The 24,330-nt window shown below is 47.9% G+C and overlaps 3 protein-coding genes across 3 annotated transcripts in view; 2 read left to right on the top strand and 1 right to left on the bottom strand.

Moving 5' to 3' along the window:
* The window catches only part of SYNGAP1 (synaptic Ras GTPase activating protein 1), a 175,820-nt gene that overhangs the window by 38,986 nt on the left and 112,504 nt on the right, over positions 1-24,330 (bottom strand). The window lies entirely within an intron of this gene.
* Positions 2,430-10,623, top strand: LOC139159639 (zinc finger protein 202-like). Its single transcript, XM_070736940.1, has 6 exons — positions 2,430-3,222; positions 3,575-4,178; positions 4,464-4,578; positions 4,695-4,762; positions 7,875-8,004; positions 10,151-10,623. The coding sequence occupies exons 2-6, from the start codon at positions 3,765-3,767 to the stop codon at positions 10,522-10,524; spliced, it is 1,101 nt and encodes a 366-aa protein (XP_070593041.1). The 5' UTR covers positions 2,430-3,222; positions 3,575-3,764; the 3' UTR covers positions 10,525-10,623.
* On the top strand, positions 11,669-12,804 carry LOC139159640 (zinc finger protein 678-like). Its single transcript, XM_070736942.1, has one exon. The coding sequence runs from the start codon at positions 11,744-11,746 to the stop codon at positions 12,731-12,733; it is 990 nt and encodes a 329-aa protein (XP_070593043.1). The 5' UTR covers positions 11,669-11,743; the 3' UTR covers positions 12,734-12,804.

Raw genomic sequence — 24,330 nt, 5'->3', positions numbered from 1 at the left:
GCTTTGTTAATCGATGGGACCTGAAAGAGGCCAACCCTGTGAAATCTTGTTGGTCTCTGGGAATTATGCGGCAGGAGACAGACATGTAAATAGTCTGGTACTAAGCTATGTGGGGCTTTATAGATGATAGCCAACACCTTGAATTATGACTGGAGACTGATCTGTAGCCAGTGCAGCTCTCAGAGCATTGATGTTCTATGGGTGTATCTAGGTGCACCCATAATGGTTCGCACGGCTGCATTCGGGACTGTCCTATTATTTATTTTATTTAATTTGACTTCTATGCTACCCAATCCCAAAAGACTCAGGGCAGCTTACAACAGTGTAAATTACAAGTAACAATAACAATAAAAAGAAGTCAAGGAAAAAAACAAACTAATTTCTAAAACCCTAATTAAAACTGAAAAGCAGTTCAGCAACACACGTACTAGTCACTTATGCCGATTCATACACATGGACAAGCTAGTGGTTGATTTAGGGCCCCCAGGCATGCTGGCATAGCCAGGCCTTCGTGGCCTTACGAAAAGCCAGCAAAGTGAGGCCCGTATGGACCTCGGAGGGGAGTTGATTCCATAAAGCTGGGGCAGCAACAGAGAAGCCCCCCCCCCCCCCCCCGCTGTTCCACCAGCCTACATTGTTTAGCTGACGGGACCTGGAGCTGGCCAACTCTGTATGTTCTAATTGGTTGCTGGGAGGTCTGTGGTAGGAGACGGTCCAGTAAATAATCTGGCCCTGGACTATATAGGGCTTTATAGGTAATAACTAACAGCTTAATTGTGCCCGGAGACTAACAGGGAGCCAGTGCAGTTCGCGGAGTATAGGTATTATATGGGTGTGCCAGGGTGCACCTATGACAACTCGCGCGGCTGTGTTCTGGACCATTTGGAGTCTCTGAACACTTTTCAAGGGTAGCCCCATGTAGATCGCGTTGCAATGTTTTGTTTGAAACCTCTGAAAAATGCTGAAGGTGGCAGGTTGGGGGGAGTAGAAGAATGGCAGCCTGGATCTTCTCCTGTTGAGATACCCCCACCCCAGCTTTCTTGGGAGGGAGGGGAGGAGACTATCTAGTCCTGGGGTCAGCAACTCACAGCTCTGGAGCCCCATGTGGCCATCCCTCTGCTGCGGCTCTATTTCTCAAAATATGTGTCATAGATACCAAATTCTCCCCTTTGGGATCTTTTGTGGGGAGACCTTCCTGCTCTCTGGGGGAGGCTGTGATATGGAAAGTTGAAAGGAGCCTGGCAGGTCATCAAGTCCAACCCCCTGCTTAAGTGATGGAGGAAAGGTGGAAGGGAAGAATGGAAAAGTGGGACCAGCATGGAGGGGCAGCTTTTCAGTCACAGTAATGGGGAGGAAGTTGCTGGTGGAAGGCCTGAAGGTGGGGGGTGAGGAGGGGTCTCACCAGAGAAAGTGGATCCATGGGGGGCTAAGCACTGACACCAACTTGAGAGACTTAACCATTATCAAACAATATGATTATAGGAGTTTTCTGGTCCCTTCTCCTTCAGTTCAAGCAGAGTGAAGAAAGTTGCCCTTGACTTACAACAGTTCATTTAATGACGGTTTGACATTGGGCTAGGTGACCTCTAATATCCCCCCATGGCTCCGTCCTTCTTTTTTCCCTCTTTTAAATTAAGTCAAATGCATTGAAGGAGGTTTTCATCTTTCTTCTTTTGCATTTACAGAATAATTTGGTAATTTTTTATATATAGTGGAACGCCACCACCTCTTTGATGAGGTCTGATTCTTCTTTGTTTGCTTAATATATAAAATACAAAAAAATAGAAATAGGAGACTAAGGGAAGGAGAAAGAGGGGGGAAAGTCTGAGGTTCAAAGGGGAAAAAAGGCTTTGGCTCTTTTTAGCACAGTACATGATTAAAAAAAACCATTCCAGCCTCAACTTCTGCTCTGTTCACAACTTATGGCTTTAGTTGAAACAGGCAGTTAAACTCCGAGTAAAGGCACTTCATGCATAAAATAAATCTAAGCTAAAATATCCCTCGTCAGCAGAACTTCTTTGCTTTTACCAATTATTATGTAAGCAGCCATTTCTAGAAGGACAATTCAATCTAATGAACAAACGCAAAGTCATCTTATGTTTGTTTCTTTTGAATACTGTACTTTAAATGTTAAAATATTCAATTTAATAGCTGGAAAAGGAAAGTGTACACAGGTCCCGAACACCCAGTTGTGCCTGAGTGAGGGCGGGCTCCTGTCTGAGGGGATATTTGCACCTGAGGTAAATCTTAAACAGCGGCCAGAAGAAAAAGGCGGGGAAAGGGCCACGCCCCCTTCCACCCTCAGCAACCAATCAGCGCGCAGATCCCCTCAGGCAGGAGCCCGCCCTCCCTCAGCCGTAACGGGGTTTCCTTCGGTAGCCATTAAATTTCATTTCTTCACATTTAAACTGTTCAAAAGAAACAGAGCTGAGATTGAATTGAATTCCTCCCCCCCTTAATTTATCTTTCACTGCGCTATAAAGAAGTCAAGGTCTCCCACCCCCCTTTTCCCTCTTGTACCTCAGGCTTTCTTTTTCCTCCCTCCCCCCCCCCTCAGTTTCCTATTTCTATTTATGTTTTGTATAATAAATACATAAATAAAGATCTAGAAAGACTCAGAGAAGAGCAACCAAGACGGAGGCTGAGAGAGATTAAAAAAACCCGGTTGCTGGAACTGGGACTTCCCCGCCTGAGGCCAAGAAGGACCCGGGCCCCCCGATGCCCCCCCCGCCCCCCCCCCCTCAATGGGGAAGCGGAGGGGAGGGGCTCGAGGGGAGGAAGAGTCCAACCGCAAAAGAAACGCCTCAGAAGAAAGACCGGAACCTCCTCCCAGGCATTTGGGTCCCTAGAAAAGGGGAGGGAGGAGGAAGCCTTTGTCCGGCAGGGAGCCTCTGAAATTGGGCCTTTCTTCCCCCGACTCCCACGCCCATCATCCCCGCCCTCTTCCCTCAAAGGCTCCAATTTCCCGCCTCTTCTCCCATCCTGGCACTTGGGCCCAAATCCACCAGGGGGCGCCCTCTGCCAAGGGAAGGGAACTCCAGGCGCCTCCCCATTGGCCCACCGGAGGGCGAGGGTCACGAGGGGCTTTGCAGAGGACGCTGAGAAGGAAGCGACATCACTGAGCCTTGCCGCTCTAGGACGCCACACTCGCTCTCCTTCATTCCTGGTCCTCCCATGAGAGGTAGAGGCCGGCGGGAGGCCATCCAGACGTGCCCCCAGTGGGTGAGTGGCGGCTTCCCGGGTCCCATGTTCCCCAGTCGCCCTCTCTCTGCAGGGGGAAAAAATAGGCGGGGGAAGGGGAGGGCGGGTCTTGCGGAGGCCCAGCAGGAGAAGAGAGAGGGTGGTGGTGGTAAAGACAGGATTCGCCCCAGGCTCCCCGAGGGCCCGATCCTGTCTCCGGAGGGGGAGAGAAGCGGGGCGGCCTCTGCAGCTGCCTCCTTCCCGGCCCTGCTCGGGGGACCTGGGCCCTGCGCTGGGATGAGCCTCTTGGGGCTCCGGGCAGGTTGGGGGAAGGTCGCTCAGGGGCTGAATTCCACCTTCTCATTCTGGGCCTTTGTTTTTCCTTCCACCTCAGAGACAGAAACCGGAAGCCATTTGGGGTCTTTGCAAGGCCCCATTTTCTCCTGGGGGAAGAAGAAAAGAGCAGGATCACCTGGAGGGATCCGTCCTGTGTTCCCAGAAATGGTCCCGTGAAGGAAAAGGCGTCTGGAGATCCACAAGAGTCCTTGGAGCCCTTTGGAGTTGCTCTGCAGGACAGGGAAAGGATGGAGACCCCACCTGTTGCAAAGGGGGGAAGCGGAAAAGGCCCTGCAGCCACTCAGCCTGGGAAGGGGGGGAAGCTCTGGACAAGACCCGGGCAGAAGATCCTGGAGGAAGAGTCCATCCTCCCTTCGGAAGTTCAGCCCTGGAACTCCATCCAATACCGGGAGGCTGAGGGTCCCCGAGGACTTTGCAGACGACTCCACGACATTTGCAGGCGATGGCTGAGGCCAGAGAAACACACCAAAGCCCAGATGCTGGACCTGGTGGTTCTGGAGCATCTCCTGTACCTTCTGCCCCCAGAGATGGAGGGCTGGGTGTGGGAGTGTGGAGCAGAGACCAGCTCCCAGGCGGTGGCCCTGGTGGAAGGCCTCCTCCTGAGCCAGGCGGAGGAGCAGAAGGAGCAGGTCCAGTTGCAGGTGAGAGTTCAAAAGAGAGTGTGGTTGAACATTCAATAGAGTCCTCGGAGAGGGGCGGCATACAAATCTAATAAATAAATAAATAAACACGCCTCCATCCCAAACGTCTCAGACGTTCATCACATGTGGCAATTCTCCAATTCTTGTATGACATTGTTCCGTTTTCTCACTCAGCCCCACGGATGGACATTGGGGACTTTGAGGTTGTATTCAGAATCTGGGAATTCGCTTTGTGACGTGTGAGGTCAGTAATTCTGCTTCTTTTTTCCTTCCTCCTATTTAAAGTGCTGCCCTGTGGAGATCAGAGATCTTGAGGAAAGGAAGAATCCATCAAATCCCCCTCAGGAGATATTTTTCAGGAGGATCCCTTGGGAAGATCCAAGTGAAGACACCACGGAAGGTAGTGGAAGATCCTCTGATTACCCATCTGTCCTACCTTTGCTCTCTCTTCTCTTCTATAGAATATCGCCTCCTATTTTGTTAATTGTGTGTTTTTAAATTATTTATTCCTTACAGAGAGACAAAGAATGAATCTTTCTGGTTATTGTGACGGAGATGAAACAGCGGTTGAACCTCCAAATCAAGTAAGAAAGGGAAAAGCTATGAGATCCCTATTCTCCTCTCAGGAAGTGAAGCGGGTGTGCAGAGGGCTCTCTCCTTCCATTTCCCCCCCTTCTTTGGGCCGGATTATTTTTGTGTTCTCCCACATCTCTCTCTCTCTCTCTCTCTCTCTCTCTCTCTCTCTCTCTCTCTCTCTCTCTCTCTCTCTCTCTCTCTCTCTCTCTGGGGGTGGCGCAGCAGGTACAGTGCTGTACTGCAGGCCACTGCAGGTCTGCAGGTCAGTGGTTCAAATCTCATCACTGGCTCAAGGTTGGCTCAGCCTTTCATCCTTCCAAGGAGGGTCAAATGAGGACCCGGATTGTGGGGGCCATAGGCTGTGTTCTGTTACAAAAAGTGCTATTGCTAACATGTTGTAAGCAGCCCTGAGTTTAAGGAGAAGGACGGCATAAAAATCGAATAGATACATAAATGAAATATATATCTATCTTTCTTGGGTACCATTCCCTTAGGTACCATTTGTTGGGGTTCAAGGGAAAGGAGGAGGTTTGCCTTCTCTTTCTGCTCAAGACCCCCATGTACAATTGGTGGGCCACTGTGTGATACAGAATGCTGGACTCGGTGGGCTTTGGCCTGATTCAGCAGGGCTCTTATGGCCCTGATTCAGCATGGCTCTAATATGTTTGTGAGTGACATAGGGGAAGGTTTGGTAGGGAAGGTTTGCCTATTTGCCGATGACTCTAGTGTGCAATAGGGTTGATATTCCTGGAGGCGTCTGCAATATGGCAAATGATTTAGCTTTACTAGATAAATGGTCAAAGCAATGGAAACTGTAGTTTAATGTTTCCAAATGTAAAATAATGCACTTGGGGAAAAGGAATCCTCAATCTGAGTATTGTATTGGCAGTTCAGTGTTAGCAAATACTTCAAAAGAAAAGGATTTAGGGGTCGTGATTTCTGACAGTCTCAAAATGGGTGAGCAGTGTGGTCGGGCGGTAGGGAAAGCAAGTAGGATGCTTGGCTGCATAGCTAGAGGTATAACAAGCAGGAAGAGGGAGATTATGATCCCGCTATATAGAGTCCTGGTGAGACCACATTTGGAATACTGTGTTCAGTTCTGGAGACTTCATCTACAAAAAGATATTGACAAAATTGAAGGGGTCCAAAGAGGGGCTACAAGAATGGTGGAAGGTCTTAAGCATAAAACGTATCAGGAAAGACTTCATGAACTCAATCTGTCTAGTCTGGAGGACAGAAGGGAAAGGGGGGACATGATCGAAACATTTAAATATGGCAAAGGGTTAAATAAGGTTCAGAAGGGAAGTGTTTTTAACAGGAAAGTGAACACAAGAACAAGGGGACACAATCTGAAGTTAGTTGGGGGAAAGATCAAAAGCAACGTGAGAAAATATTTCACTGAAAGAGTAGTAGATGCTTGGAACAAACTTCCAGCAGACGTGGTTGGTAAATGCACAGTCACTGAATTGAAACATGCCTGGGATAAACATAAATCCATCCTAAGATAAAATACAGGAAATAGTATAAGGGCAGACGAGATGGACCATGAGGTCTTTTTCTGCCGTCAGACTTCTATGTTTCTATGGTTCTTCTTAAATTCTTCTGGCACGTTGAGCATGTGATCACGGTACTTTGGGCTACAAAATAATTTCCAGTCCTCTGATTTATGCCTTGATTAAGAGATCAAACATTGACCGATGACTTTCCCAGGGAATTTGCTCTTCTTTGTTTTCTTCCCTTCCGCCAATGGGTCAGACTGCTAGATCAATCAATGATAGACAGAGTGACAGATCAGTTGATCCAGAAGTGGGATCGCTTTAGTGGAAGGTGTTTCTGATGTTTCTAAAAAGAAGAAAGAAAGAATTTTTTGAATACACTGAAAAGTAAAATTACTTAAGCCTGTTATTTATCTAGGTTGGTTCCTGAGTTCCTGGATGAGCCTTCTGACATCTCTCCACTTCCTGTCCATTTGCTTTCCAACGTAAATTTTCTGGACATGAAACTCTAGAGAAAGTAGAGAAATGAGGATGATAACGGAACTGGAAACTAAAACATACGAAGAGTGATTGCAGGAACCGGGCATGGCCAGTCTGGTGGAGAGAAGGACCAGGGATGGACATGATAGCAGTGTTCCAAGCCTTGAGGGGCTTCCACAGAGAGGGTGGGGTGGGGGGGGTCAGGCTTTTCTCCAAAGCACCAGGAGGTCAGAGGAGGAATAACGGGTGGAAGATGACCAAGGGGAGATTCAACCTGGAAGGAAGGAGGAATTTCCTGATAGTGAGAGTGACCGACCAGTGGAACAGACGTTGCCTGTGAATTTACATAAATACCGCAGCTAGAATATCGCTAGCGCAAATGTGTCAAAATGAACAGACTCCATCCGAAAACTTCATTATTGACAAAATATATAGATGTGTAGAGATGGATGAAATCACAAATTCAATTAAGGGAACTAAAATCAAAGAATCAAAACGATCATGGTACAAATGGCATGAATGGATTCAGAAGAAAAACTAAAAATGTTACAATACAAAGTATCAGTATATATAGAAAGAATAACAATAGAAACAAAGCAAACATTTTCCCTCTTTCCTTTTATTTCAAAGATATATTATACCAATGATATATGTATACTATTAAATAAAAGATATAAAGAAATGAAAGATATATATAAAAGGTAATAGAGATGGAATAAGATCTGTAAAACATGTGAGAAATATTTTTGAAAACAATAAAGAAATTTGAAGGAAAAAAAAAGTTGCCTGTGAAGGTTGTGAGAGCTCCAACTCTTGAGACTTTCAAAGGGAGATTGGATGGCCATTTGTCCGAAATAGTGCAGGGACTCCTGCTTGAGTAGGCGGTTGGACTAGATGGCCTACACGGCCCTTTCCAACTCTAATCATAATCACAATCTAAAATCTTACATTTCTCACCATTGATTTCATTTTGTTAGATGGGGCCCAATCCGTTGACCCTTCTAGAGCTTATCTTCTGCAAGATATTCCTGTCAATTTGGTCTTGTCTACAAATGTGATGAGTTCCCCTTCCATCCTCTTGCCTAAAGGAATGAGGAAGGTAAACAGATCTTGTGAATCCTCCTGTTCTTTTCCCCGTGTTCAGGAGACTCCTGTGTCCTTCGAGGAGGTGGCTGTGTCTTTCTCTGAGGAGGAATGGTCTCAGCTGGATCCTGACCAGAAAGCGCTGCATTCGGAAGTCATGCTGGAAAACCATAGGAACGTGGTCTTTCTGGGTAAGAGTATGACACCAATCAGAGTTCAAGAAGGAAGATTATAGTTAGTTCTTTATTTAAAAACCACTGTTATGAGACATCGTCTCCTGGAGGAAAGGATCTGGCCTTCTGGTGCTCCATGGAAAGAGATGGGGGCTTAGTTGGGTTATAATTGGGGTTATAATTTCTGTTATATTTGACCTCTTTTTTAATATTGTGCTATTGTATTGTACTGTTTTTACTGTTGTAAGCCGTCCTCTGTCCTACGGGATTAGCCAGCATAGAATTCGATTAAATTAAATTAAATTGTCGGGGTTCAGTCTGACCCTTTTGACGCCCATCCAAACCCTAATAGCCTCCAGACACTGACACATTACTTTCACTGCTTCAATGAGTGGACACGAGGTAGAGATGTATAGCTGAGTGTCATCAGCATACTGATGGTAACTCACCCCATGGTCTTGGATGATCTCACCCATCAGTTTCATGTAGATATTAAACAGCAGCGGGGAGAGGACCAACCCCTGAGGAACCCCACAAGGGAGTGACCTAGGAGTCGACCTCTAACCTCCTGCTAACACCGACTGTGACCAACTAGAGAGGTAGCAGGTGAACCACCATAGGACGATGCCTCACACTCCTAACCCCTCCAGCCGGCACGGAAGGATGGTACCGAAAGCCGCTGAGAGGTCAAGAAGCACCAGGATAGAAGATTGATCCCTATCTCGGGCCCACCAGAGATCATCCGTCAGCCCGACCAAAGCGATTTCCGTGCTGCAGCCGGGCATGAATCCTGACCTTGAGGGCCCAGATAATTGGCTTCATCAAAGGACCATTGGAGCTGAAGTGACACAACCTTCTCCTATAAAGGGAAGGTTGGAGACAGGATGATAGTTGTTTAGAACCGCTGGGTCTTGGGAAGGTTTTTGAGGAGGGGGCACACAACTGCCTACTTGCAGGGAGCTGGAAAGTACCCCTCCCTCAAAGAAGCGTTGACAATCACCTGGACCAAGCCCCGGGTCACCTCCCTGCTGGCCAAAACCAGCCAGGAGGGAGCCGGGTTCAATAAGCATGTGGCGGAGCTCACAGTTCCCATGGCCTCGTCCATTTCATCAGGTGTCAGCAAGTCAAACTCCTCCCACACAACAGGACTAACCCAAGCCCCTGTCAGCTCGACTGACTCGTCAGCTGACACCGCATTTGAGTTGGAGTCAAAGTCTGTCCAAATCTGGGCAGTTTTATCTGCAAAAAACTGACTGAAATCCTCAACACTGCCCTGCAAGGGTTTGTCATACGCCCGGATAAAGGAGGGAGCGAGTCACCCTAAACAGGGAGGCTGGGTGGGATTCCGCAGATGCCATCAAGGCGACATGATATCTTGTCGCCCTGAGTGCCACTTTGTAAGTCTTGACATGAGCTCTTGCAAGTGTTGGGTCAGATTCAGATTTACTTTTCCCCCAATGCTTCTCTAGACGTCTCTTCTGGCGTTTCATCCCACAGAGTTCTTGGCTGAAACAAAGGGATCGCCAGGGTCTCCAGCCACAGAGATTTCACAACGACACAATCCGGTCTAGAGCCCCTGCTGCAGCCGTATCCCAGGCCACAAGAAGGGACTCTGCTGAATCTGGTAGAAAACCAAGCGCCCTCTGAAAGCCCTCCGGGTCCCTTAGGCACCCGGGGCTGAACAACCTAGTCGGTTCCACCTCCCTGCAGGGAAGGATTGGAGCCTTAGAATCAGGCTTTGACAGGAAAGACTCCAACACAGGAAATTTTTAAGAAGATGTGGTATAACCATTTTTCTGAAGTGGTGGTAGGGTTTCCTACCTAAGCAGGGGGTTGGACTAGAAGACCTCCAAGGTCCCTTTAGTTTTTCTGTTCTATTCCTTAATTCAAAGCTGACTCTGAGTGAGATTTGCATAGAGAGATGGATAGGAGAGAGAGAGAGACAGAGAGAATTGTAAAGAAAGAGATGTTTTCTAGATATTTTCAAAGCTTTCATGGCTCATGAATATAGAAATCATCATGTTTGTATCGCACCACTGTGAGTATGCAAACATACAACATAGTGGAGTTTTGGAGAAATTCAGAAGGGAATTCACTTGTCTTTCCTACACTTTGATCTTTCCCCCTAACTTTGTTATAATTTTCATTTCCCTTTTGTTTGAAGGTCATAATGGGCAGCAGAATCAAGAACTGTTCCAAGTGGTCAATGCTGAAGATGGAACAGAGAAGTTTGAAATTCGAATGGAATTCGAAAGCCCTGAGAGAAACCAGTCAAAGAATTGGAATCAGGAAAGCTCATCTTCCACTGATGCTCCAATGCAAGACATTCTTACTCAACAAGAGAAAATAAAGAAAAAATATATCAAGAAAAGTTTGAAGCTAATCAAAGCTAAAGAACAAGTAAATGAACACTATTTAACACAAAATGAAGGAGAAGATGCCCTAGGAAGACACAACGGACAAAATTACAATGGGATATCCATTCTTTCTCTTGGAAATAACTACCGTATTTTTCGCTCTATAAGACGCACCTGCTGATAAGACGCACCTAGATTTTAGAGTAGGAAAATAGAAAAAAAATATTTTGAGCCAAAAAGTGGGCTAAAGAAAAGTTTGGACAAAAAAAATCTCTCTCTTCCTCCCTTTCGCTCTGTTTCTCCCTCCCTCATTCTCTTTCTTCCCTTCTTTCTCCATCCCTCTTTCTTTCTTTCTTCCTCTCTTTTTTGCTCTCTCCCTCCTTCCCTCCCTCTATGTCTTTCTCTCTCCCTTGCTCTCTCTCTCTCTCTGTCTCTCTTGCTATCTCTTTCTTGCTTTTTTCTCTCTCTCTCTCACTCTCTTCCTTCCTCACTCATCTTTCTCTTTCTTTCTCTTTCTTTCTTCCTCTCTCACACTCTCTTCCTTCCTCTCTCATCTCTCTTTCTTTCTCTCTCTCTCTTTATCTCTCCCCCTCTTTCTCTATCTTTCCCCCTCTTGCTCTTCTCTATTTTTCTCACTTTCCCTCTCTTGTTTTCTTTCTCACTCTCGTTTTCTCTCTCACACTTTCTCTCTCTCATTCTCTCTCTCTTGCTATCTCTTTCTCTACCCCCTCTTTGTCTCTCTCTCTCTTTCTCACTTTCTATCTTGCTCTGTCGCTCTCACTCTCTCGTTCTCAGGAGGCTAGCGAAAGTGATTTTTCCAAGGGTGCACCCGAAGCCGCTCTCCCCCTCCCCCTGTCACATTCAAAGTAAGCCGGCAGGGGGATGGGGAGAGAGAGCACGCCAGACCGCGCCTCCGACATTGAAAATCACTTTTGCCAGCCTCCGGAGAACGAAAGAGATCGCCTTCGCCGCCTCTCCTGCAGCCCCCTTGCTGAGAGCCCGGGAGAAAAGCGCTTTCGGCGAAGGCAGCGGGAGTAGCCAGGAGCGCGAGGGTGCGTCCAACTAGCTCCTTTCGGCCCAGCATCCCGGGCCAAGCGGCTGCCTTCCGTCACTGAGCCTGGCTCGCCCGGAAGATCGTAGCTGGCTTCCTTCGCCGGCGCAGGCAACACGCGCTACGATCTTCCGGGCGAGCCAGGCTCAGTGACGGAAGGCAGCCGCTTGGCCCGGGATGCTGGGCCGAAAGGAGCCGGGCTTGAAGATCGCAGCGCGCGTTGGCTGCGGTGGCGAGGGCTTGCGATGGAGGGTGGAGGAAGCGGCCATGGGAGGGCGAGCTGCCTCAGGGAGGAGGATCGAGCGGGAACAGGTGGGGGCTGGAATTTCTCCACTGGGAAGAAGCGGCGATGGAGGGGTTCGTATCTTCGCCGCCCCCCCTCTGCTCCAGCGCCTCCCCCCCCCTGCCTGCATCTTCGCTCCATAAGACGCGGTTGATTTTTCATCCTACTTTGGGAGGGGGAAAACTGCGTCTTATGGAGCGAAAAATACGGTACCTTACAACTCAAAAAGTGATTGACAGAAAAGAGAAGCCATATAAATGCATGGATTGTGGAAAGACCTTTGCTCAAAGAGAGAATTTTATTTCCCATAAGGTGATCCACACAGGGGAGGAACCATATAAATGCATGGAGTGTGGAAAGATGTTTACTCATCGCAGTGGAATTGGAAGACACAGAAAGCTCCACACAGGGGAGAAGCCATATAAATGCATGGAGTGTGGAAAGACCTTTGCTCAAAGAGAGAATTTTATTTCCCATAAGATGATCCACACAGGGGAGAAGCCATATAAATGCATGGAGTGTGGAAAGGAGTTTACTCATGGCAGTACACTTATTTCCCATAAGAGGATCCACACAGGGGAGAAGTTGCATAAATGCATTGATTGTGGAAAGACCTTTGGTCGTAGATGTGATCTTGTTCCTCACAAAAGGACCCACACAGGGGAGAAACCATATCAATGCATGGATTGTGGAAAGACCTTTGGTCGCAGAAGTGATCTCTTTTCCCACAAAAGGATTCATACAGGGGAGAAGCCATATATATGCATGGAGTGTGGAAAGACCTTTGCTCATAGCAGTGCACTTACTTCCCATAAGAGGATCCACACAGGGGAGAAGCCGTATAAATGCTTGGAGTGTGGAAAGACCTTTGCTCATAGTAGTGCACTTACTTCCCATAAGAGGATCCACACAGGGGAGAAGCCATATAAATGCATGGAGTGCGGAAAAACCTTTGGTCAAATAAATAATCTTAATCGTCATAAGAGGATCCACACAGGGGATAATAATAATAATAATAATAATAATAGTAATAATAATAATAATAATAGCATATAAACATAGAAGACGGCAGATGAAGACCTCATGGTCCATCTAGTCTACCCTTATACTACAGTGGTACCTCGTCTTACGAACTTAATTCATTCCATGATGAGGTTCGTAAGAAGAAAAATTTGTAAGATGAAACAATGTTTCCCATAGGAATCAATGTAAAAGCAAATAATGCGTGCAAGTCCATTAGGAAAATCCAAAACATTCAGCCTTTTTTAAAAAAGCGACGGGGGACGAAGCTGAGTTGAACGGAGTAGGGGGAAGGACAGCGAGAGGTGGCAAGAGGTGGCAATCCCAACGAAACAAGGCAAAAAGAGCCTCTCTTGAGCTCCATGAGTCTTTGCCTCCGTTTCTGTCCACCCCACTCTGCTCATCTCCCCCACAACTTTCTCCTCTCTTGAGCTCCGTGAGTCCCTACCTCCCGTTTTTGTCCCCCCCACTCTGCTCATCTTCCCCACACCTTTCTCCTCTCTTGAGCTCCGTGAGTCCCTGCCTCACGTTTTTGTCCCCCCCACTCTGCTCATCTTCCCCACACCTTTCTCCTCTCTTGAGCTCCGTGAGTCCCTGCCTCCCATTTTTGTCCCCCCCACTCTGCTCATCTTCCCCACACCTTTCTCCTCTCTTGAGCTCCGTGAGTCCCTGCCTCCCGTTTTTGTCCCCCCCACTCTGCTCATCTTCCCCACACCTTTCTCCTCTCTTGAGCGTGAGTCCCTGCCTCCCGTTTTTGTCCCCCCCCACTCTGCTCATCTCCCCCACAACTTTCTCCTCTCTTGAGCTCCGTGAGTCCCTACCTCCCGTTTTTGTCCCCCCCACTCTGCTCATCTTCTCCACACCTTTCTCCTCTCTTGAGCTCCGTGAGTCCCTGCCTCCCGTTTTTGTCCCCCCCACTCTGCTCATCTTCCCCACACCTTTCTCCTCTCTTGAGCTCCGTGAGTCCCTGCCTCCCGTTTTTGTCCCCCCCACTCTGCTCATCTTCCCCACGCCTTTCTCCTCTCTTGAGCTCCGTGAGTCCCTGCCTCCCATTTTTGTCCACCCCACTCTGCTCATCTTCCCCACGCCTTTCTCCTCTCTTGAGCTCCGTGAGTCCCTGCCTCCCGTTTTTGTCCCCCCCACTCTGCTCATCTTCCCCACACCTTTCTCCTCTCTTGAACTCCATGACTACCTGCCTCCCGTTTTTGTCCCCCCCACTCTGCTCATCTCCCCCACAACTTTTTCCTCTCTTGAGCTCCGTGACTCCCTGCCTCCCGTTTTTGTCCCCCCCACTCTGCTCATCTTCCCCACACCTTTCTCCTCTCTTGAGCTCCATGAGTCCCTGCCTCCCGTTTTTGTCCCCCCCACTCTGCTCATCTTCCCCACACCTTTCTCCTCTCTTGAGCTCCGTGAGTCCCTGCCTCCCGTTTTTGTCCCCCCCACTCTGCTCATCTTCCCCACACCTTTCTCCTCTCTTGAGCTCCGTGAGTCCCTGCCTCCCATTTTTGTCTCCCCCACTCTGCTCATCTCCCCCACACCTTTCTCCTCTCTTGAGCTCCGTGAGTCCCTGCCTCCCGTTTTTGTCCCCCCCCCACTCTGCTCATCTTCCCCACACCTTTCTCCTCTCTTGAGCTCCGCGAGTCCCTGCCTCCCATTTTTGTCTCCCCCACTCTGCTCATCTCCCCCACACCTTTCTCCTCTCTTGAGCTCCGTGAGTCCCTGCCTCCCGTTTTTGTCCCCCCCCACTCTGCTCATCTTCCCCACACCTTTCTCCTCTCTTGAGCTCCGTGAGTCTTTGCCTCCCGTTTTTGTCCACCCCACTCTGCTCATCTCCCCCACACCAATTTTTAATTGTTTTTTTACTTATATTGTATATGTGCCACTTCAAAAGTTAGTGTGGGGGGGGGGGCCCTAATAGCTGCACAGTAGACCGATTCAGGAGGTTATTATATCTATATGGATAAAATGTTGTGCACTGCCCCAGGCCGGATAAATGGACTCAGCGGGCTGCATCCGTCCCGCGGGCTATAGTTTGGGGACTGCTGTGTTAAAGGGTTAAATAAGGTTCAGGAGGGAAGTGTTTTTAATAGGAAAGTGAATACAAGAAAAAGGGGCACAATGTGAGGTTAGCTGGGGGAAAGATCAGAAGCAACATGAAAGAGTAGCATCTACTACTGAAAGAGTAGTAGATACTTGGAACAAGCTTCCAGCAGGCGTAGTTGGTAAATCCACAGTAACTGAATTTAAACATGCCTGGGATAAATCCATCCTAAGATAAAATACAGGAAATAGTATAAGGGCAGATTATATGGACAGTGAGGTCTGTGAATCTTCTATGTTTCTAAAAGATATTTGGAGAAGAGCTTGGCCAACTCCATCATCCTTTCTGATTTTGGTGTCCAAATTTTCATTTGTACCATTTGGCTGGGAGTTTCCCTCGTTTCCCTAGCTGTGATCTGCAATCCCAAGCAGAAGAGATTATCTTTCAAAGCAACGAAGGCTCTGTCACCATGTTTTATCTTGTCCTCGTCTATATATGTTTCCTAGCTGCCATTTGCTTCAATCTGGCCTTCTGAGCCAGGAACTTTCCTGGGGCCATCAATGAAGCCAAGTTGATCACTTTCAGCATGCTGGTCTTCTACAGCATCTGGGTCTTTCCTGCCCACCTACCTGAGCACCAAAGCATGGTGGCCGTGCAGGTCTTCTCCATCTTGGCCTCCAGTGCTGGGCTGCTGGGCTGCATCTTCTTCCCCAAGGGCTACATTATCATCCTGAGACCAGATCTAAACACCAACGAACATGATAAAAGTAGGGAAGTGATAGCGAAATTGTTTCTTAAGTTTATAACATTTAATTATTCATTGCAGTTATTATTGAGTGCACATACTTCATTTGCATCTGTTTCATTTTAACAATTAAAGTCATTTAAAACCAAAGGAAATAAAATGGTGAACTCTGTAAGGCTAATCAAATTAAAATCCAAAATTAACCTGCAGCCAGTGAAGGACAGGATGCAAAATGAGAACTTACATAAGCCTAAGACAGCTGCAAGGGAGACAAGACTCCCAAAATTGGGGGTAGGGGAGAGTCTGTTGCCTAAGGTGTGATGATTCTAGCCATCTATTTGAACCGGGTTTCTTTCTGTTATTTGTTTTTCAAAGTAAGTGCAACTGCATCACTCTGGATGAGCTATGCCAGATATTTAAGCAAGTGTTAGGTGACATCCTAGAGCATCCAGACCCTTAGGGTGGAATCTTCACTCTCCCAACATCCTTTGGGGATAGGAATGGTCCCACTGCAAAAGAGCAGCTGAAAGGTTCAACAGGTTCTGTGAGGACTTCATACAGGGAAGAAACAAGCAAAACAGTCTGAGACCAGATTTGACTCATTCAAAGAAGTGACACAATATTCTGCTTGTGCCCAGTTGATCAATATACAACCGAGTACCAAGTCATATCCGGTGGAGGACTGCCACCACTGGCACTCTAGGAATGCTTCTGATGGAGGGCATGTGACGTTTCCCCAATTTCTGACAATTTCTTTGTTTCCACCCATGGGCAGAAGCAAAGTAATGCTAGAAATTTCCATGAACCACACCAAGCTCAGCGATTGTCGACTCGCACAGCTCCAGCAACAGTGGTGGCCCTGAGCTCCAGCCATGTGGCCTGCTCTGTGCTCTCCCACACCACAGGCATCTCTTGGCACAGGGATAGCGCCCCCAGTGAGTTGTGGCCTTTGGAAGCACAGCGCTGGAGACTGGGCCCAGCGATGTGCCGCTCTCCACCAAGCCTAGACAACAATGGATGGCCAGGAGTGCTGCTCGGAGGGCGAGGGGAGTGGACAGAGCCCCTCACTGAGCAAGATCTTACACCTTCCTCACCCTCTTCTGCACAGGTAAGTAAGACTACCTCAGTCTGGCCACCCCCTCCCTCGTGCCCCCTACTAACTCCATGTCCAGTCGCCTCCCTCCCTCATTCCATTCCACCTACTAACTGCGTTGTTGTCTTGCCTGTGCAGAAGTGGGTGAAGAGGAGGTAGGATCTTGCTCGGTGGAGGGGCTTGGTCTGCTGGGGCCTCCAAGCAGCACTCCTGGCCATTCATTGTCACCTGGCAGAGATCAGTGCACCACTGACCGGGCCTCCAGTGCTGTGCTCCCAAAAGCCACAACTCACTCGAGGCTACCATCACACCGAGAGATGCCTGCAGCGCACGAGAGCCCAAAATCCCATAAATCATTGGTGTTTCCAAAACAACTTTGGTTTCCTTGATCATGGGCTACAATATCTTCAAGATGAGCTTCTAGCAAGGGATAAGCTAGACTCATCAGGGCTGGGAAGAATCAACTAGGAAACTGACTAGCCCAACTTGTCAGGGGGGCTTTGAACTAGGAGATCAAAAATGAACAAAATAAGGATGGGGAACAAGTCAAGCTCAAGCACCAACCAGAAGATACAAAATGCCCTCCCAGTGTCCGGCACACACAATTCAAATGCCTTTTCACGAATGCATAAAGTCTGGGAAACAAACAGGATGAACTGGGAATAATAATGCATGAGGGTGATCATGATTCAGCTGGAAGAACAGAAACCTGGTGAAAGGAAACACAGGACTGGAGCACAGAGATAAAGGGATACAAACTTTTCAAGAAAAATAGGTCACATAAAAAAGAAGGTGGAGTTGCACTGGTCATAAAAGACCACTACATGTGACACAACAATAGGTGTATACTACAGACCACCAAACCAAACTGAAACAATGGACACATTTTTACAAACCAATTAACGGAAATATGCAAAAAAAACCACAATTATGTGTGGCTTTAAGTACCTTGACATCAATTGGAAAAGCAACTCAGCACCAAGTGATAAGTCTAATAGATTCCTAACCAGTCTTGCATATAACTTAGTAGCCCAAAAAGTGGAAGGAGGAACTAGAGGGACAGCAACTTTAGATCTAATATTCACAACAATATTGTTACATTGTCTTCTTTATTGTTGTTAGTCGCCCCGAGTCTTCGGAGAGGGGCGGCATACAAATCTAATAAATAAATAAAAATAAATAAACAGAGAATACATGATAGAAGGAGTTGAAATAGAAGGGATGTTGCATGAGAATGAATATGTCACCCTAAAATTGGAGACGTTGGAGAGGCAGGAGGGAAGGAGGCACCTATCTCTGGGGTGGCAGAGGGTTGGAATATTCCGGTAGTGCTGGGGAGAGGCAGATATGGCGGGAGCCACGGAGCTAGCCGTTACAGGGGAAGGAGGGATCGCTGCTTAATAACAATCCCTTGTTCCAGTTCCATGAGCTCAACCCAGGGTAGTGGTGACGAATGTAATTCTGGCCCTTAGATTTGTTTTCGCTAGAATATTGTTTTTATTGTTGTTGTGAGCCGCCTCGGGTCTTCGGAGAGGGGCGGCATATAAATGTAATAAATAATAATAAAATAATAATAATAATCTCTGGCAGGCCCGGGACAGGGGTTTATCCTCTGTCCTGGTGCTTCTCGACCTCTCAGCATCTTTTGATACCATCGACCATGGTATCCTTCTGCGCCGGCTGGAGGGGTTGGGAGTGGGAGGCACTGTCCTTCAGTGGTTCTCCTCCTACCTCTCCGGTCAGTTGCAGTTGGTGCTAGTGGGGGGTCAGAGGTCGACCTCTAGGTTGCTCCCGTGTGGGGTGCCTCGGGTCGGTCCTCTCCCCCCTGCTATTTAATATCTACATGAAACCGCTGGGTGAGATCATCCAAGGGCATGGGGTGAGGTATCATCAGTATGCAGATGATACCCAGTTGTACATCTCCACCCCATGTCTAATCAACGAAGCAGTGGAAGTGATGTGCCGGTGCCTGGAGGCTGTTGGGGTCTGGATGGGTGTCAACAGACTCAAACTCAACCCTGACAAGATGGAGAGGCGGAGTGGCTGTGGGTTTTGCCTCCCAAGGACAATTCCATCTTTCCAGCACCCTGGGGGGGGGGAATTATTGACCCCCTCAGAGAGGGTCCGCAACTTGGGCGTCCTCCTCGATCCACAGCTCACATTAGAGAAACATCTTTGCTGTGGCAAGGGGGGCGTTTGCCCAGGTTTGCCTGGTGCACCAGTCGCGGCCCTATTTGGACCTGGAGTCATTGCTCACCGTCACTCACACCCTCATCACCTCGAGGTTCAACTGCTGTAACGCTCTCTACATGGGGCTACTTTTGAAGAGTGTTTGGAAACTTCAGATCGTGCAGAATGCATCTGCAAGAACAATCATGGGCTTCCCTAAGTATGCTCATGTCACACCAACACTCTGCAGTTTGCATTGGTTGCCGATCAGTTTCTGTTCTGCCTGGGTTCCCCCAGACGTCAACACCAACTAAAAAGAGTAGCCAGACACGCTGGTAAAAAGCAAAGTCATTTTATATCTTTGAAAACAAACACAGATAACAAAAACTGTTCTTTATGACCTATAAAGCCCTTCATGGCATCGGACCAGAATATCTCCGAGACCGCCTTCTGCCACACGAATCCCAGCGACCGGTTAGGTCCCACCAAGTTGGCCTTCTCCGGGTCCCGTTGACTAAACAATGTTCCCTCTAATTTTTTTTTCGGTGTGGGCGGAAAAGTATAGTGTCTGAGCGGCAGTCCCTTCAGGACTGAGCGGCATAGAATAATAAATACACAATAAACAAATAAATACCCTTTTTTATTAAAAGTAATTAATAATAAAACAAAACCATCTCTCTTTCTCTCTCTCACTCCCCCTTTCTCTCTCTCTCTCTCCCCCCCTCTTGCTCTCTCTCTCTTTCTCACTTTTTCCCTCTTTCTTTCTATCTGGCTCTGTCTGTTTCTCTCTCTTTTTCTCTCTTTCTCTCTTTCTACCTCGCTCTGTCTGTTGCTCTTTCTCTCTTGTTCTCTCTTTCTCTCTCCCCCCTCTTGCTCTCTCTTTTTCTCACTTTCTCCCCCTTTCTTTCTATCTGGCTCTGTCTGTTGCTCTCTCTCTCTCTCTTTTTCTCTCTCTCTCCCTCTTTCTACCTTGCTCTGTCTGTTGCTCTCTCTCTTTCTTGTTCTCTCTTTCTCTCTCTTCCTTTCTTCTCTGGAGGCCGTGGAAGTATCGGAAGCGCTCAGGGAAAATGCTCCGAGCGAAGGGGCTGTGACTCGAGGAGGGCGGGGTGGGCTCTCCCAGAGTGCTCGGAGAAAACCCTCTCATAGCCTGGGAGCGCTTCGGGAACACCTGCCCCGCCCCTCTCGCAGACTCTTTGCTACCGTGTTTCCCCGATAGTAAGGCAGTGTCTTACTATCTTTTTACCCCCAAAAGCCCCACTGTGTCTTACTTTGGGGGTATGTCTTACATTGTCCCAGGCACCCGGGGCCGGCTCGTCTTCGGGCTTCGGCCCGGGCGAGGCCTCTTCTTCTCCGGGCGGGCGGCGTTAGGCGGCGTTGCGTGGCGTCGGGCCTGGCCTCCATCCCTCCTGCGCCGCGGCGGGGCCGGTCCGCGATGCACGTCCTGGGGGCGCCCGGCTGGCCGGCTCCGGAGGCTGCGGCTCCTCCCGCTGCTGCCCAACGCCGAGGATGCCCCGCGCCCAGCCCGGCTACGGCAGCAGGCAGGCAGGCAGCCCCAGGTGCGGCGGGGAGAGCAAAGGCGGCTTCGGCCCGGGCGAGGCCTCTTCTCCTCCGGGCGGGCGGCGTTGCGCGGCAGGCGCGGCTGCCTGGAGGAGAAGAGGCCTCGCCCGGGCCGAAGCCGCCTTTGCTCTCCCCGCCGCGCCTGGGGCTGCCTGCCTGCCTGCTGCCGTAGCCGGGCTGGGCGCGGGGCATCCTCGGCATTGGGCAGCAGGCAGGCAGGCAGCCCCAGGCGCGGCGGGGAGAGCAAAGGCGGCTTCGGCCCGGGCGAGGCCTCTTCTCCTCCAGGCGGGCGGCGTTAGGCGGCGTTGCGCGGCAGGCGCGGCTGCCTGGAGGAGAAGAGGCCTTGCCCGGGCCGAAGCCGCCTTTGCTCTCCCCGCCGCGCCTGGGGCTGCCTGCCTGCCTGCTGCCCAATGCCGAGGATGCCCCGCGCCCAGCCCGGCTACGGCAGCAGGCAGGCAGGCAGCCCCAGGCGCGGCGGGGAGACCAAAGGCGGCTTCGGCGCGGCGGGGAGAGCAGGCAGCCCCAGGCGCGGCAGGGAGAGCAAAGGCGGCTTCGGCGCGGCGGGGAGAGCAGGCAGCCCCAGGCGCGGCAGGTAGAGCAAAGGCGGCGGCGGGAGTAGCGGACGCCTCCCTCGCTTTTAGTACCGTGTTTCCCCGAAAGTAAGACATATGTCTTACTTTCGGGGTATGACTTATATTAGCCGACCCCCCTGAAACCCCCCATATGTCTTACAATCGGGGGGGTCTTACTATCGGGGAAACACGGTAACAGCCGAATGAGGCTCTTCCCCTGGGTCCCACCAGACGACATTGTTTAGTCGACGGGACCCGGAGAAGGCCAACTCTGTGGGATCTAACCGGTCGCTGGGATTCGTGTGGCAGAAGGCGGTCTCGGTGATATTCTGGTCTGATGCCATGAAGGACTTTATAGGTCATAACCAACACTTTGAATTGTGACCGGAAACTGATCGGCAACCTTCTGAGGAGGGTGGAAGCCTCGCTGGCTGACAAGCCGCCAGACAGCTTCCCGCGCATGTCAATCTACTCACGAGGCTCCCTCCGGGCAGCCTCCGCTGCCTTCCCCCCCCTCCTCCACCCACTGGCAAACAAGGCTCAGAATGCTGGTGGTGATAAGGTAAAAGGGATGAGTTTTGGGGCGGGTTTTCCCGCATTATTCGCTTTTACATTGATTCCTATGGGGAAAATTGCTTTTAGTTACGGACTTTTCTACTTAAGAACCTGGTTACGGAACGAATTAAGTTCGTAAGTAGAGGCACCACTGTAATACCCTGAATGAAGACGACACCTACGAAAGAACACCCTTCAAGCTCAGGCACAGTATCAGGCACACTTTAGTCAAAGGGTAAAAGTGAATAAATTAAGAGAGTAAATAAGATTTTAAAGTCCAAACTCAGGGGAGAAAATGCCATCAAGGCAATTAACACCCAGATAATAATCATTAAATACACAGCTGGAATCATGGACTGGGCCCAATCCGAGCCCACAGGTTAGGCAAGTAGCTCAATTTTCTTTAATTGCTATAAAAGTTCAGTTCTAGATAATGATTAAAATGATTAAAGCGTTTATGGGTAAAAACAGATTACAGTATTTAATTATTTCCTATTTTAAAAGTAATTAAGGATACACTAGAGATGGAAGGACAATTTAAAAAACTATTCAATAAAAACGATTAAGGATTCAAGTTTAAGCATAAACCTACGACCTCCCCTGTGTCCCTCCCCATGGAGACAGCAGCCCATTGCTGCTATGGGTCCCACCACCATCTCAGCAGCAGACCTCAAAATATATAAAGGATCTCAGTGTCTTATATGCATTGTAAAGGATCATATAGAAAGAAAGAAAGAAAAAGACCTACGCTAGGCTCCTCTTTGTAGATTTCAGTACAGCATTCAACACCATCATACCAGACATTCTCTTCACCAAACTCAACCAGCTAGCGGCACCTCAAGACACTTGTATGCGGATCACGAGCTTCCTAACAGACGGAGCAGCAGGGGAAGAGAGGCAAAACCACACCAGATACCTGTACAATTAGCACAGCCCCCCCCCCAAGACTGTGTACTCTCACTACTTCTCTACCCTTAATATCTATTGTATTCCATTTATTTTCATTTAAAAAAACACATTTGTTTTAATAACCAATCATTTGTATAAGGTCAGGCTTTCACATAACCAACCATCAAATTTCACTTAGATTTTTTTCTCATAATTAAAATCAACTTTTCAATATTTTTTCATATATTCCTTATCCTATGAATTAGGATCGTTTCTAATTTGATAATTGTCAAATCAAGAATTACCCATCTATAATATAAGAAGGAAACACACACACACACACACACACACACCAAGAAAACCCCAAAATCAATTTCTTAAGAATCCTTCCATATTAATAATGTATCATTAATCCTTGAATTCTTTATATTACTTTGACCATTGCATTGTATTTTCTTATGTTTAAAAAAACCTGTTAGACAATCTCAGAATTATACACTTGCTTTTTTCAGGCAGGACTTAATTTTGAAAAAAAAAATTTATAAGCCTAACTTGTAAAATCTGCTTGCTTATTTAAAAAGGACAAAAAACCCCAGTACAGCATAAAGGACAAAAAAAATTAAGAAGGCAGTCAAACTAAGGAGGTTTCTCAAGCATTAATCTGGATTCCCTTGGGTCCCATTGGTTGGGGGTCCAGGGAAAGGGAGGGTCTTGCCTTCTCTTCCTGCTCAAGATCCCCCTGGACCATTGGGGGGGCCACTATGGGACACAGAAGGCTGGACTCCATGGGCTTTGGCCCCATTCAGCAGGGCTCTTCCTACGTTCTTATGGCATCTTGAGGATGTAATCATGGAAATATGGCGCAAAATCAAAAGCTACCTGGAGCAAATTGTGGCACAGACAATTCTCTTAAAAGCTGAACTCTTCCTTCTTGGTATTGCAAGGCAGAAATTTTAAAACGAAGATAAATACTTAATCCTCCCTATTATAATGGTGGCAAGATTACTATATGCACAAAATTGGAAAACAGAAACAGCCCCCACAACTTTAAGCTTCATAAATAAAGTCCTTGAGTGCGCAGAAATGACTAAAATGACTATATCTCCTACCCCTTTCTTCTATCCCTATACGTATCTCTTCTTCTATTCTTTCATAGATATATTTTACTATGAGTATCTCCTCTCTAATCGTCATCATGTATTTTACTATGTGTGTGTGTGTGTGTGTGTGTGTGTATATATATATATATATATATATATATATATACCCACTAAAACCCTCATTGTGTATTGGACAAAATAAATAAATAAATAAATTCGAATTTTACAAAATATGGAAAAGTTGATACAAATGGCTCAAACATTAAAAAAACTGAAGGAAAAGTAAAACTAGACACTTCTTCCTTTCTTACCCAAACATAACATTACCTCTATAACCTTCATCATGTATTTTACTATGTGTATATATATATAAAAACCCTCATTGTGTATTGGACAAAATAAAATAAATAAATAAAAATAAATAAAAATATAGAAACTGTTCTGTCTGGGTGCCCCCAGACTTCAACACCAACTGGAAAAAGCATCCAGACACGCTGGTAAAAGCAAAAGCACTTTATAGTTTGAAAAATAAACACAGAGAAAAACCTGTTCTTCCCAACAGGCAGGCTATGAGACTTCACAGCAGAGTCCTGATGGCCAGACAATACAGCAGACTTCTTGCTGGCACACCCACCACTGTAGAGAATAAGACCCACACCTTATCCCCCCAAGGTTTCAGTATTCAAAGTCACAAACCAGAATTCCAAGACGCCAAAGATCACAGCCAGGTCCCAGGACTCCCAAAGATAATACTCCACAAGCCAGGAAGGGTGGGTCTGCCTTTTCAGCCTTTCCAGAGAGCACCACACCCAAACCCAGCTGTTGCCTCTTTAGTGCTGAAAGTACCTGGCTAATTGTCCCCTTCGTTGTGTTGCTCTTCTCTGCCGGAGATCGATTATTGCTTGTGCATTTT

Source organism: Erythrolamprus reginae, chromosome 2 (assembly GCF_031021105.1).
Source record: "Erythrolamprus reginae isolate rEryReg1 chromosome 2, rEryReg1.hap1, whole genome shotgun sequence".
In the NCBI taxonomy this organism is placed as follows: Eukaryota; Metazoa; Chordata; class Lepidosauria; order Squamata; family Dipsadidae; genus Erythrolamprus; species Erythrolamprus reginae.
The sequence above is the reverse complement of the archived record's forward strand: the minus strand, read 5'-3'. Positions and strand labels throughout refer to the sequence as shown.

Bases quoted from the DNA above. Each gene is read 5' to 3' on its own strand.
- LOC139159639 (XM_070736940.1), top strand. From the start codon at position 3,765: ATGGAGACCCCACCTGTTGCAAAGGGGGGAAGCGGAAAAGGCCCTGCA. The intron at 4,179-4,463 runs GTGAGAGTTCAA...TCCTATTTAAAG, and splicing joins AGGAGCAGGTCCAGTTGCAG to TGCTGCCCTGTGGAGATCAG. The intron at 8,005-10,150 runs GTAAGAGTATGA...TTTTGTTTGAAG, and splicing joins TAGGAACGTGGTCTTTCTGG to GTCATAATGGGCAGCAGAAT.
- LOC139159640 (XM_070736942.1), top strand. From the start codon at position 11,744: ATGGAGGGGTTCGTATCTTCGCCGCCCCCCCTCTGCTCCAGCGCCTCC.